The sequence below is a fragment of the Schistocerca serialis genome, chromosome 2, assembly GCF_023864345.2.
Source record: "Schistocerca serialis cubense isolate TAMUIC-IGC-003099 chromosome 2, iqSchSeri2.2, whole genome shotgun sequence".
Taxonomy (NCBI): domain Eukaryota; kingdom Metazoa; phylum Arthropoda; class Insecta; order Orthoptera; family Acrididae; genus Schistocerca; species Schistocerca serialis.
Genome location: NC_064639.1, coordinates 858,934,329 through 858,949,584, shown reverse-complemented (window position 1 = coordinate 858,949,584; position 15,256 = coordinate 858,934,329). Strand labels below are relative to the sequence as shown.

The 15,256-nt window shown below is 40.0% G+C and overlaps 1 protein-coding gene across 1 annotated transcript in view; it reads left to right on the top strand.

Moving 5' to 3' along the window:
- Positions 1-15,256, top strand: part of LOC126455942 (sodium-independent sulfate anion transporter-like) — a 173,586-nt gene that overhangs the window by 100,359 nt on the left and 57,971 nt on the right. Inside the window, exon 3 of the mRNA XM_050091700.1 lies at positions 7,120-7,315. Coding sequence (XP_049947657.1) covers positions 7,120-7,315 — 196 coding nt within the window. The remainder of the gene's footprint in view (positions 1-7,119; positions 7,316-15,256) is intronic.

The following is a 15,256-nucleotide window of genomic DNA, read 5'->3' as shown; positions in this document are numbered from 1 at the left end:
AGAGTGCTAAGACCCACAACATCGCTCTCTCGTATTCCGAATCATTACTTAGTCATACAAACAGGTGCAAAAGAGGTCACTGTTGTTGCCGAAGGCGCCTGAGAGAAGTGAGGTTCTGTTTTCCTGATTTATCGACTACGTAGAGTGTTCCCAGTAATGGGATTTAGAAAGCCGGGTATTTAAGTCGACGTCTACAACAATTATTATTATTATCATTATTCTATCAAGTAACAGACTAAACAGTTCGCTGTGGCTTCTTTTCAGTGTGTGTTTTGTCCATGTTGTACAGTCATTATTTCCCTATTTACTTATTTAAGAAATTCTTCCGATGGAAATTCTCTGCAGCTAACTCTGCTGTTGTTTATACGATCAAAGCTGACAAATAGTATTCCAAACTTCAGTTGTGAGAGAATCCTCCAGTAGAGGGGTTAGCACGAATCCTCACATAATGTTCCACAGTATCATTAGCTATCTTCCACAATCCTTAATACAACATAGATGAAACAGCTACAGCCGGGCACAATTATCAAATAAAGCACGGGAATGCAAAGCTTCGAAGTGAAAGCAACACTCCAACTTACAAGGGGACAGCGCCTAATCGTCATCGTCGATTTTGTCCAGATTTGTGACGTATGCAGGGCTTGGCCATAAACGAGTGTCAGAAGTGGGAACTCAAGATGGTACGGAGTTTCAAAAAAATGTTTCTGGCGCGCGTCGGGCGAGGCTTGGGCCGTTTATGTCAACGTGGTTTCCAAGCAGCGGCTGGCGCAGCGGTAAGAGTGGAGAACGGTAATTTGAAGGTCGGGGGTTGATTCGCTATGCAGAAATATTTTTTATTTCTTGTAATTTTCAATTTTTACATTACTTATACTGCAAATATTCCGAAATAATTTTCAGTGCATTATACTTATTAATATTCCCATAAAAGGCATGAGAAAGAAAGGCAAAGGAAAATTTGAGATTGCAAGTAGATTTCCAAGAAAGCATTGTACTGACAGCGATCACGAGATCTCCGCAAACTTCCCAAAAGAGATTGTAATTGAGTCGTACAGGACTTCCCATTGCTTTAGTTTAATTTTGACGTTCGAGCAGCTCTCGCTGTATACAGGCGAATAGTATGTTCCCCATCGAGGTAAAATCGGCCCATCGAGAGAGAGAAAGAAATCTCATAGCGGGAAGACTGCATCAAAATACATTACAGTGTACATCGCCAGCTATCCTCGCCAGTATTTGACGAAATGATTTGTTATGCGCAGTTTGCTGCCAAACTGTGCGTTGAGTGTAAACCAGGTTTATTTCCTACATGAAGTTTAAAACAACCGTGTAATTGTAAAAATGCGACGTTTATAACGTATGCAAGATACCGAGACACTTTCTATTTCCTCTGTTGTTACTACGAATATTACCTCAGCACGTATAAAAATCTGCCGGCCGGAGTGGCCGTGCGGTTCTGTGCGCTACAGTCTGGAGCCGAGCGACCGCTACGGTCGCAGGTTCGAATCCTGACTCTGGCATAGATGTGTGTGATGTCCTTAGGTTAGTTAGGTTTAATTAGTTCTAAGTTCTAGGCGACTGATGACCTCAGAAGTTAAGTCGCATAGTGCTCAGAGCCATTTGAACTTTTCGTATAAAAATCTACGGTAAAATAATACAGGAATGTTATTTTATGTACGAAATTCTCGTGTAGACCTTGCTATCCCTTGGTGGAAGTTTATTTGCAATCCGAAATCTTCCTTTGCCTTTCCCTTTTATGCCTTCTATGAAAATATTAATAAATACAATATATTGGGTTTTATTTCGCTTTATTTACAGTGTAAGTTGCTGAAAAATTTTAAATAAAAAAGGATTCCGCATAGGTACTAGACCTCCCGACCTATGGTTTACCTTTCTGTATGCATTCCGCGGCACTAACGGTTGCCTAGGATGTACACTTACATAAATGGCTGGTGTCTCCCCGATCGGCACCAAAAATGCTTTTTTGTTTTTGTTCTTTTCTAAACGCTTGGCCATCTGGAGTTTACAATTTTGGCACTTTCATTCCCAGTCAATCCTTGCACATACCATAAATTAGGACGAAATCGCTGATAACGAGTAGGCGCGATTCCCTTGTTAGTCGTAAATTGCTGGCGGCAGCAACATCGACCTAGGTATTAGAATCTCGCGCTACGGTACTGTAAATGTTCTGGTCCAATTACGAATGCCCAAATGAAATATTCCGCTGAATGATGGTAAAAGTTTTTCGAAAATGTGCGGCCAATTCGCCGCTCATCCCGATGGCCACACATTTTTTCTTGCTCACAGATACCTGAGTAGGCCTCTCTTCTCTCCGCTGCAGCACTACACGTTGCAACCGCCAACCACATTCCAAGCTTTCACCTTAGACAGGGCTTAGAGCCTGTAATGTTACAGTTGACCTCTTATGACCACGTTTGTCAATCCTCCTCTTTTGGTGACTCCTACGACTGATTTCAGCAAACCTATCTACGTATACGACTTGTCCCCTTGTAAAAACATCATAATATTCTTTCTTTTCCCATTCATCCTACACCTGAAGAGCCAAAACATTATGATCAATGCCCATCAAGAGACGGCGGGTGGCATTACTGTAACTTTACGATACAAGAAGAGTATTCAGTATAAGCGGAGCGGAGATGAATGGGGAACCAAACTACTAACAGGTGAATTAGGGAGTACACCTCTCCAATATTCTCCACACTTACAAACTTACAATACCCTGATCCGTGATCCGACCCATCCTCTGCTACGCAAATATTGCACGGATATCCGCAAAAAAAAAAAAAAAAAAAAAAAAAAAAAAAAAAAAAAAAAAAAAAAAAAAAAAAAAATCTATAAGTCCCTCCAAACCCTTGAACGTTACACACTCCGTCTCACTTTCTGCATCCATTTACCTTCCCCCGCATGAATCCTCCAACATTTCATCAGATTCCCACCTCTCCTCACCCACATCAAACACCTCCACATCTCCTCTACTAACCGCAAACTAGATTCCAATAACGCCATTGTCCCTCCTCTGATCACCAACACTAATATGCTGCCGCACCTTTACATACGCATCATACCGTCCCTACACTTGCACACACTGTATAACCTATCCCAACGCAACTTCAACCAACTCCCTCTCTGAGACAATGGGCTCCACCACAACCTTCATCCCTCCTACCAGCTTTCAAAAAATGGTTCAAATGGCTCTGAGCACTATGGGACTTAACATCTGAGGTCATCAGTCCCCTAGAACTTAGAACTACTTAAACCTAACTAACCTAAGGACATCACACACATCCATGCCCGAGGCAGGATTCGAACCTGCGACCGTAGCGGTCTCGCGGTTCCAGACTGTAGCGCCTAGAACCGCACGGCCACTCCGGCCGGCCCTACCAGCTTTAACTCTTTCCCAACTACCCCACTCCACATCAGAGCTCCTCTCTCCTCTTCCCTTTCCATGCATCTCCATCCCTTTCCTCTTGTTACCACTACCCTAACTACAAACCAAACTCCTCCTCATCTTCTGTCTTTCCCATCTTCTGTATTCCTATTACCCACCCCAACTCACCGGCCAGAGTGGCCTTGCGGTTCTGGGCGCTGCAGTCTGGAACCGAGCGTCCTCTACGGTCGCAGGTTCGAATCCTGCCTCGGGCATGGATGTGTGTGATGTCCTTAGGTTAGTTAGGTTTAATTAGTTCTAAGTTCTAGGCGACTGATGACCTCAGAAGTTAAGTCGCACAGTGCTCAGAGCCATTTGAACCAACCACCCCAACTCCTACCTTCATCTCCATAGTTGTCTCAGATAACTGATCCTTCCTTTTCCATCGACACTTCTCTGCCCTGTGGGACATACTCCTTTCTCCCGAAATACTTCTCATCCACTGTAGGTCTTTCAGAGATTTTAAGTGAAAACGCAGTGGTACAACGTTTTTTTCTCATATGCGTAGTGTTTTTAAAATGTATATATTTTCTTCTCTTAGCTGCCTGTCTTTTATTTTTAATTTGAAATAGAAAAACAGTCCTAATGTTTTTTTTATCATTCTTGAAATATTTTTAATATGTCCTTGGTTGAAGAGTGGTATACTCTATTTCTGACAACGCAGCCCCCGACCATTTGTGACGAGGGGGATTAAATAACAATAAATAGAAAAAAGAATGGGGAATCATGCTAGCGACGATGGGATCCCAAATAAGGAAATACGCCGACATATAAGACTTTTACAAAGAACAACATCATATGGTCCAGCACCTGGTAACGAGCATCCCGGAAATTACGAAAATGGTCTGCTGTTAGCGTGCTGCAGTCGTGAGCATCTACATCTACAGACATAGTCCGCAATCCACCATACGGTTCGTGGCGGAGGGTACCTCGTACCACAACTAGCATCTTCTCTCCTTGTTCCACTCCCAAACAGAACGAGGGAAAAATTACTGCCTATATGCCTCTGTACGAGCCCTAATCTCTCTTATTTTCTCTTTGTGATCTTTCCGCGAAATATAAGTTGGCGGCAGTAAAACCGTACTGCAGTCAGCCTCAAATGCTGGTTCTCTAAGTTTCCTCAGTAGCGATTCACAAAAAGAACGCCTCCTTTCCTCTAGAGACTCCCACCCGAGTTCCTGAAGCATTTCCGTAACACTCGCGTGATGATCAAACCTACCAGTAACAAATTTAACAACCCGGCTCTGAATTGCTTGTATGTCCTCCCTCAATCCGACCTGATAGGGATCCCAAACGCTCGAGCAGTACTCAAGAATAGGTCGTATTAGTGTTTTATAAGCGGTCTCCTTTACAGATGAACCACATCTTCCCAAAATTCTACCAATGTACCGAAGACGACTATCCGCCTTCCCCACAACTGCCATTACATGCTTGTCCCACTTCATATCGCTCTGCAATGTTACGCCCAAGTATTTAATCGACGTGACTGTGTCAAGCGCTACACTACTAATGGAGTATTCAAACATTACAGGATTCTTTTTCCTATTCATCTGCATTAATTTACGTTTATCTATATTTAGAGTTAGCGGCCATTCTTTACATAAATCACAAATCCTGTCCAAGTCATCTTGTATCCTCCTACAGTCACTAAACGACGACACCTTCCAGCACACCACAGCATCATCAGCAAACAGCCGCACATTGCTATCCACCCTATCCAAAAGATCATCTATGCAGATATATCTGTGTGAAGTTGAAGGACAACGAAATCGCTAATGGGTGAAAAGATGTTGAACGTCCACGCCTCATCACAAAAACGTGAATGTCGGCGGCTTGCCCACTCTGTACAGGATAGGTGGGAGAACAGGCAGCAAGGGGGACACACGGAGCACTCCATTCAGGGCAAATTGTCGAGCATGGGGCTCCGCCACAGCAAACCTCTATGTGTTCTTACGTTGACCCAACGACAACGTCAGTTGCGATTGCAGTGAGAAATGGCCATACAGAACAAATTGTAAGAAAAACAGATGCCATAGTGCGAGTCATAGGAAGAATCTTAAGGCAATGTGACCCATCCACAAAGGAAGTGGCTTACAAGGCGCTTGTTCGACAGAATCTTAAGTAATGTTCATCAGTCTGGGATCCTTACCAGGTAGGACTGGTAGGACAGGCAGAGAAGATCCAATGAAGAGCGGCGCATTTCGTCACAATATCGCTTAGTCCGCACGAGTCTCTTAAAGCGGTGCCCAACAAACTCCAGTGGCAGACGTTACAAGAGAGGCCTTCTGCACTATGGTGAGGTTTACTTTTCAAATTTCGAGAGAGCACTTTCCAGAAAGAGGCGGATAACATACTACCTCCTCCCACATACATCTTGTGTAATGACCACGACGAGAAAATTAGAGGAATTAGAGCCAATACAGAGACTTACCGACAATCATTCTTCCCACACACCATTCGCGAGTGGATCAGGAAATGGGGCATCAGTTAGTGGTAGCAGAAGTACCCTCCGCCACACATCATTAGGTGGCCTGTGGAGTATGAGTAGATGTAGATAAACATTATTGTTGTCCACATGTATGCACTGTTGCTTACTGTCTTCCCCGACGGCGATAGTACCTTCTAGAAGTCCGTGTCACGAGGCCGGGATATTTCTACAGTGGTCTGAGCACCATGGCAGTTACTACATGAAACGTATTCACAGTTGTGCATGTGGACAACCATCAGCTTTAAAATGAAACCACAATGAAATTCGTGCCGGACCAGGACTCAAGACTGGATTTCCCGCTTCTCAGGGTTCGAATCCCAGTCCGGCACAGATTTTCATTGTTGCCATTCCGTTATACAGCTGATGGTTGTCCATATTCGCAGCTGCAATTACATTTCATGTACCGATTTCACAATGGCTGTAGTTGCCGCGGTGCCTGTTCCTTCGGACATGCACAGAAGCCACTGGTCTGGAATTTATGGGCACTGAGTGACCTTACGTAGACATCTGATTCCACATACCTCCGGAAACCTAGCATGGCATTTGTAGAGTCCATGAAATGCAGAATCGCTGCTGTATTGCGATCCAAAGGTGCACCAACGCGCTATAAAACTAGTTATCATAATGTTTTGCCTCGTCACCGTTAAGTTCTTCCTGCAACTCCACCCTTACAGCCAAAGCTTGTCAGTCGACGTTCACGCACCATTGTTTTAATATATGATTGCCTACAGTCCAACAAAAGATATGAGTGGACTACTCGTTCTAATATCCTGTCAATAGATTGTTCCTTGTACCTCACAGCCACCTCAGCAATGGTTAAAACGTGTACAGCTAATATTTCGGTCCAAAATGTACTGAATGTAGATGGCAAGCCTGAAACAGCTGTTACAAGCTCGATGGCATGAAAACAACTGTAGATGGTATGGCCATACAAGTTAATTGTTTTACTGTTTATTTCAATGAAACTAGTTATACAGCCAAGTTTATGTGTGTTATGAAGAAAATATATAGAACTCGTAATGGAATGCTGCCCTGTGTAAAAATGGCCAATAAATAGAAAAACGCCATTCTATTAGACCGTTTTATTAACATTGCTTCCCGTTATTTTCCTAATTTTGTTTATAAACCAGCTCCTCCTAACCTCATTGGCCATTACAGTTTAACTAAAATCTTGTAATTCTTTTTACAGTATGGATTATATGCTGGATTTATGGGAGCTTTCGTTTATATATTTCTGGGAAGTTGTAAAGACATTACAATTGGGCCTACAGCCATCTTGTCGCTAATGACTCAAGACGCACTTGCTGGAAAAGGAGTGGATTTTGCAATACTGCTTTCTTTTCTCACTGGCTGCATCGTATCTGCATTTGGTATATTGCATTTGGGTAAGTTTTAATTTAATTGAACTATGATTATTTGTATATTTCATGTGGTAGTTAATAAAACTCCTGCATGTGGAGTTAAACTAATAGATACTAGGTGTCTAAGATCAGCGAGTCATATTAGAATGAAACCTGCAGCCTAATTCCCTCGGGAACTAGTGGAAAGACTTACGTGTGATGGGTTATGAGGGAGAGCGTATATGGCCTTAGCTGGTTTGTTGGGAGTGAATGTATTGTGTTTTCATGAAGAAAAAACGTCCAGTAGCCGTGTGTTTCACTTAATCACAAGTGGCGAAATCGAAAAGCACAACTACCAGGAATGTTTAGACAGAGCTTCCACTATAAAAAGCACATTGATTGTCATAAAAACAGCTGCATCCAGGACGACTTGACCGATCCACTGCAAACGGGTGAATATGTTGCACATCACCAGCTATGTACCAATGATTATTTTTGCGTTGTCAGCTGCGCACTTGGGGATTGCAGGGGGGAAGGGGAGGGGGGGCACTAACTGAGGTCGCACAGTGATTATCACACAAGATTCGCATTCGGCAGCATGCTGATTGAAACACGTCTGACCAAACTGATTTAGGTTTCCCATGATTTCCCTAAATCACTCCCAGCAAATGCCAGGATGGTTCTTTTGAAATGGCAAGGCCAATTTCCTTTCCCATCTTTTCCTTATCTGAGCTTGTGTTCTGTCTCTAATGACCACATTGTCAATAAGACATTAAACTTTAAACTCCCCATCCTCCTTCTCCTCCTCCTCCTCCTCCTCCTCCTGCTCCCCCATGTGGGCATACAATATTGTACCCATTGATTGATATACGAGGAGCCCAAACAGCTGTGTTGGCTGGCAGGTTTGACAGTGGCTAACATCACCAGAGGATCATCTGAATGTGCACTATGCCCAGGCGGTGCACTGAGGACTATCAACGACAAAATAAAGTAGGTTAACATTAACAGATGAGGCAGGATTCAAAGGACATGTAATAGTAAATTATGACAATATGCACATTTGCTGAGAAGTAAATTAATGAGCAATCATAGAGGTGAGGGGTCAGGACCACTTCACTACCAGTGAATGGGCAGGAATTGTCAGTGATAGACTCAGAGGGCCAAACACTTTACAAAAGAGATTAACATGTGCTGCACATCACAGATTTATGCACGAAGAATTACCAATACTATTGGAGAATGTCACTCTTGCAGAAAGAGGACAACTATGGCATTTGCACAACAGGGCATCACCCCATGTTCTATGGATCATACATTACCTTAATGAGGTAAATTGTGCTAATTAAATTGAGGGATAGTATGGGACATGTACACACTGAAGTGAAAGGTTGTCATTGGCTATAAAAACTTTTCTAACATTGGCCATTTATCAGATATAGATCAGTGTTGTGCGCAAATGCAAAGCAACTGACAGTAGTAACAGTTACATAGACCATATGAGGATGTAAACAAGACATGTCACTCCCAACATTAGCTAGAGGAATGGGGAAGAGTAGCTGTACTATGGCTGTAAGAGAACTTGTCCTTCAGTGTAATAAGAGTGATTCAGTTCAGCGGATTAAGATGATTGGTAGTGCTTGGTGAATTATACACATTGAACAAAATAATAATTTTATGTTGATCTTAAGGTGGCTCATCAGTAACCTGAAACTAGTTATTAATAAAGATATTTTTGTGATCTCAATCTAGAATTTTTAAACCACACGTTTTAACATAAAAGATTGTTTGTCTTCCTATTTGTCAGTGTTAAATAACAACAAAATGAAAGATAATTGCTTAGGTAAAAACAGACACAAATCCACATGGTTTATTTGGGAATTAGACAACATTTGATAAGGAGCCTTAGTTTTGCAATGGACGTGTTATCAGGGGTAACAGACATAAACTGCAAGAAAGTTGTGTAGAGCAGTTACTTTGAATCCAGAATTAGGCAGAGTTTAATTTTTGGGGGTAAATTCAAGCCAAATGCCTCTAATCCTGTTACTTGAGAAAATAATCATTAGAAAAATGTGTGCTGCCCCTCTGAGAACATTCTGTCATCCATTATTCACGAAATTAAAAATATTATCTGTCTTTGCAGTGTGTATTTTTGGGATTATCACCTTTTTAGGCAGTAATTCATAGCTAACTGAAGAAAACCATTTCAAATGTATGGACGACACTAGACACAAAGAAAATTTCATGCTTACAAAACACCAATTACAACCCTACCAACAGACAGACACCTCAGTATACAGGGCTGAAAATCTACAGTAAACTCAAGGGTAAAGATGTACTGAATATGGTGACAAGTTTATTGAGAAGAAAACTACATGATCAACTGTTAGAAAAATACTACCACTCAATGGAGGAATTTCTAAATGATGAGTAGATCATTTGAACACTGTGACTATTTGATATTATAGTGCTGTATGTAATACTGAGGTTACAAAATAATGTCAGGTAAATTTAGTCACTAGTTACTCACATATCACAAGAAGAACAGTTTACCTATATTACTTTGTTCAACATAAAATTGTGCTTATGAAAATAGTATTAGAGTATTAACTATGTACCTCTTAAGACAAAAACTGATGTATCTCCTTTATAATACAATTACATGATTGTAAAATGTGTGTTACAAGATAAATATATATTTCACAATATTGCAAAAACTGAACACACACAATCCACACAATGCTCCCTAACTTTTTTAATTACACTGTTTCCAACTAACACCTCTTGAATCAAGCACATGTAATAAAAATCCTGGGTATTTTGTACTGAACACGATCTTCAGATTCTCAGTATTTCCCCATTCTCCTAATTGTCTCTTTGTCAATTGTTATACATTTGAATCTTAGTTTAATATCATGTATAATAATTTTAGCTTCATTTATAACCACATTATTATATTTATTATGTTTTAATGCCTATGCACCACCAATTACCCATACCTAAAATGACAAACAAGGCACCATAGGTGCTGCATTAATGTGTGTTTCACTTCCACATGAGAAACTCGTTTTAGTTGAATTAGTAAAAGACAGAACCCATTTAACCATGGAAATAAATCTTGGAACAGCAGTAATATTACTATGGTAGGTTTTATCATTCCTCAACACACTGTACAAGCAGGTAATTCATCAGTTCATGATAGCTGGAAGTCCTCATGATAAATGAAGAATTATCTCTATCTCTGGAAAGAGGTGAATGTTGCAAAACTTTTCTTTCTGTACATCAATGATAAAGGAGAGTAGACTGGGCTACTCTTAGCATTGTTAGCATCTGTTCAGCAACCTTGAAGTATTAAATACCACTTGCAAGTTCCATTTGCCTCTATGCAACCTGTACTATTAACTACAGTGAGTCTTGCTGGGTCTCATATGTACTGTCTACAAAAGATAAATATTCCATTTCACATCATGGTTACTAGAACTACAAAATGGCTTTGCTCATCCCCATATCGACTGGTTTTGGCACAGCAGTTTGTTAAATCTGATTATATGCTGTGAATGAATGAGTGTAAAACAACTGTGCAGACTGCCGAGCAAATATACTTTATTTTTTGACTGTCCCTGATAGATCTTCGTGATAACTGAAAATCTTGACACATTAAGGTGAACTATACAAAATAGGTATATTTATAATGTCAGCCAATTGATAGTTTTGAGTAATCCAGCACAGTGGTGCAGTGATAACACAACGGACTCATATTAAGAAGGATGGTGGTTCAAATTCTCATCTGGCCATCCAGATTAAGTTTTTCCATGATTTCCTTGAATGAGTTAATGTTAACACTGGGGCCATTGATTTGAAAGACTATGGCTGATTTCCTTTCCCACCCAAACTGAGCTTGTTTATGTCACTAATGACCTCTTTGTTAACAAGACATAAATCTTAGTGTTCTTGTTTTTCCTTCTTTTTGAGAGGAAAAATACAAACGACATGATATGCCAGTAGTTTCATAGATGTCCCAACATCATAAAGGTAGTACAGAAGCTAAGTACACTGCAAAAGAATGAGATACAGGTGAGATTATGTAAATAAAATAACTGGACTCATGCTCTGGGGGTTCCGCACAAACTTAATTATGTATATAGATAACTCATCTATCAGTTTTGATGAGCGAGTTTGTATCAAAATATGTGACATAAGTGGCTTTATCTTTTGACTTCAGTGACTTAGAAGATTAAATCTTATCATCAGGGAACTGTTGACCTTAGCATATGACATAAATTTCAACTTGATAGATCTACTGACTCCTGAGAAAAAAGAAACTTAACAGAAAGCCTTAACTTTTACTTTCAGTGACTTAGAAGTTAAATTTTTAACGCTGATGTGGGATTGTAGACCTCAGTATTTGACATAAATTTCAAATGGAAACCTTAACAAGTTCCTGAGGAAATATTTTAGAATTACCCTTAATACTAGAGGTCAAATCATTTATACAAATACGGAACAGAAGTGGCCCCAACACTGATCCCTGGGGCAGACCCATTTGATTGTACCCCACTCAGACCTTACATCACAGCCATTTCTCAACACTGTGAATAATGACCTTTTGTGTCCGTTGATAAAGTAAGAGGTGAACCAGTTGTGAGCAACTACCTGTATTCCAACTTCTGGAGCAATATTTTGTGATCAACACAATCAAATGCCTTAGTTAAATCAAAAAATATGTCTAGCATATGAAACCTTTTGTTTAATTGATCCAGTACCTCACAGAGAAAATAGAATATAGCATTTTCAGATCTTAAATTTGCCACATTTTATTGGGCTTCAATCAGTTATCTGCTATTCAGATGACACAACATTAATTGCCACAGTTTGAGATACACTATGTGATCAAAAGTATCCGGCCACTCACAGAAACATACGTTTTTCATATAGGTGGATTGTGCTGCCACCTACTGCCAGATACTCCATGACCTCAGTAGTCATTAGACATCATGAGAGAGCAGATGGGGTGCTTTGCAGAACTCATGGACTTTGAACATGGTCAGGTGATTGGGTGTCACTTGTGTCATAAGTCTGTACGTGGGATTTCCACACACCTAAGCATTCCTATGTCCACTGTTTCTGATATGATAGTTAAGTGGAAATGTGAAGGGACACGTGCAGCACAAAAGCAGTCAGGCAGACCTCGTCTATTGAGTGACAGGCAGTTCAAGAGGGTTGTAATGTGCAATAGGCAGACATCTATCCAGACTATTACACAGGAATTCGAAACTGCATCAGGATCCACTGCAAGTACTATGACAGTTAGGTGGGCAGTGAGAAAACTTGGATTTTATGATTGAACGGCTGCTCATAAGCTACACATCACGCCAGTAAATGCCAAACGACACCTCGCTTGATGTAAGAAGCGTAAACATTGGACGATTGACCAGTGGAAAAATGTTGTGTTGAGTGACAAATCACAGTACATAATGTGGCAATCTGATGGCAGGGTGTGGGTATGGTGAATGCCCGGTGAATGTCATCTGCCAGCGTGTGTAGTGCCAACAGTAAAACTCGGAGGCAGTGGTGTTGTGGTGTGGTCATGGTTTTCATGGAGGGGTCTTGCACCCCTTGTTGTTTTGCATGGCACTATCACAGCACAGGCCTACATTGATGTTTTAATCACCTTCTTGCTTCCCACTATTGAAAGCAATTTGGGGATGGCATTCTTCAACACGATCGAGCATTGGTTCATAACACACAGTGTGTGGTGGAATGGTTACACAACAATAACATCCCTGTAATGGACTGGCCTGCACAGTGTCTTGATCTGAATGCTATAGAACACCTTTGGGATATTTTGGAACACCGACTTTGTACCAGGCCTCATCATCTGACATCGATAACTGTCCATGGTGCAACACTCCATGAAGAATGGGCTGCCATTCCACAAGAAACCTTCCACCACCTGACCGGACATATGCCTGCAAGAGTGAAAGCTGTCCTCAAAAACTAAGGGTGAGCCAACACTGTTATGAATTCCAGCATTACCGATGGAGGGCGCCATGAACTTGTAAGTTGTTTTCAGCCAGGTGTCCAGATACTTTTGATCAAATAGTATAAGGCTATGCCAGAAATCTTGGAACACACTCCTTAACACTAAACTGGTTCACATCTAATAAACTACTGTGAAATCCAGAGAAAACTCAATACCTGCTGCTGGGACTAACTAAAAGCATAGAAGTAAAATCTGTAAAACTGCTTGGAATACATATTGATTCCAAACTAAACTGACAACCCCACATTAATCACTCCATCAGAAAGATGTCAAGGGTTTCCTATCTCATACAGGAATTATCTGATCTAGTGACACATGAATATCTTAGGATAGCTTACTTTGGACATTAGGATATGGGCTGTTGTTACAGGGTACCCACATCACATTAGCGATGTATTACTGATTCAAAAAAAGGTGCTAAGAATAATATGTAAGGTTGGTCCAGAGGAACACTGCCACCCTTTATTCACTAAGACCAAAATAATGACAGTGATAAATCTTTATATCCATGCATCCTTGATATTTGCAAAAAACAACATAGCAAAGTTCGGCACCAGAGAGAACATACACTGTCATACACCAGAAATATGATGAATATTGACATTCCTAGACATAGGTTGACAGAAACAGGCAAAATTGCCTCATTCTGCAATAAATAAAGTAGAGCAGAGTAGCGTTTTATTGGTCCTGGTAATCTTACAGTACACAAATAGTACATTCTCATGTAGGACAAGTCAATGTATAACAAAATATAATATTAAATTTGCATTAATTTCATTATTTCCACATTTAATGATCACTGAGTCACAATATACAGAGCAAATATTGTACAAAAATAAAGAGTAGATTTTTTTCTAAGAAGAAAGAGCAGGTACTGTATTGGCAGATTAATATTTGTATTACAGCAACATTTATGTGGTAAATTGTTAAAAGGTAAAGCTTTCAATAATTTTAAAAGTTGTATAAAGGGTTAATAAACAATCCAGTTTACAGTTTAAGAGAATTCCTGGATACTGGTAATGTAGAAACTGAGTTTTAGGATTAGTATTACAGTTCTATACGACAGTTTACCATAAGATAACTTATTTGTACATGCAATGTGAAAAATAGTCTAATTAACAGAGTGATTGCTTATTGTATATCAGTGTTAAGCCCATTCCACTACATGTAGTCAGTGGATAATAAAGAATCTGAATCTGGATCATAAATTATAAACTGGAGTGCATACTTCAGTTTGCAAAATACTAAAAGACTGTGAAGCAGTATACATACATAAGAAATATGTTACTCAAATCCCATACAAATTCAATGAAAAGTAAAAAATTAAAGAATTCATCAGATTTCTAAGCTTCTTTTAAAATTCAGGAAGCTATGGGCCTGCTCTGCAAATGAGTACTGTCAGACATTGAAAAAAATAAATAAAGCAAAAAGTAAATATTGTATGAAAATTGTTGAAGAATGTAAATACTTTTGGATGAGTGGATATCACTCTCCAAAAGGCAAAACTGCTGAATACTCAATAAGCACACACAAAAGAGAAAAACTTGCTATCTTTCAGACTTATCCTCCGATGAGCTAACAACTTTCCTTTCTTTTGTGTGTGCCTATCAACAACTCAACACTTCTGGTATTTGGTGAGTGAACTCCTTTAGTTTAAAAGCATTTAAAAGTATTTAAATTCTACAGAGAGAAAAGTCAGTCATACTATTATTAAATCTCAAGTGTAAACTTATGAGGCCTTCACTGGCATGGGAATCAATGACTACATAAATATACACTTCTCAAATGAATCATTATAAAGCTTATTTTTCCATTTAATATGGCACACAATTGGAATCAAGAACAGATTTGGTACAGACACTAACAAAATTCTAACAGCTTCAGTACTACCAAAAAGGAGAGAATGGTCTTTGTGTTTTGGAATCCTGCTTAAGTAACAACAACTG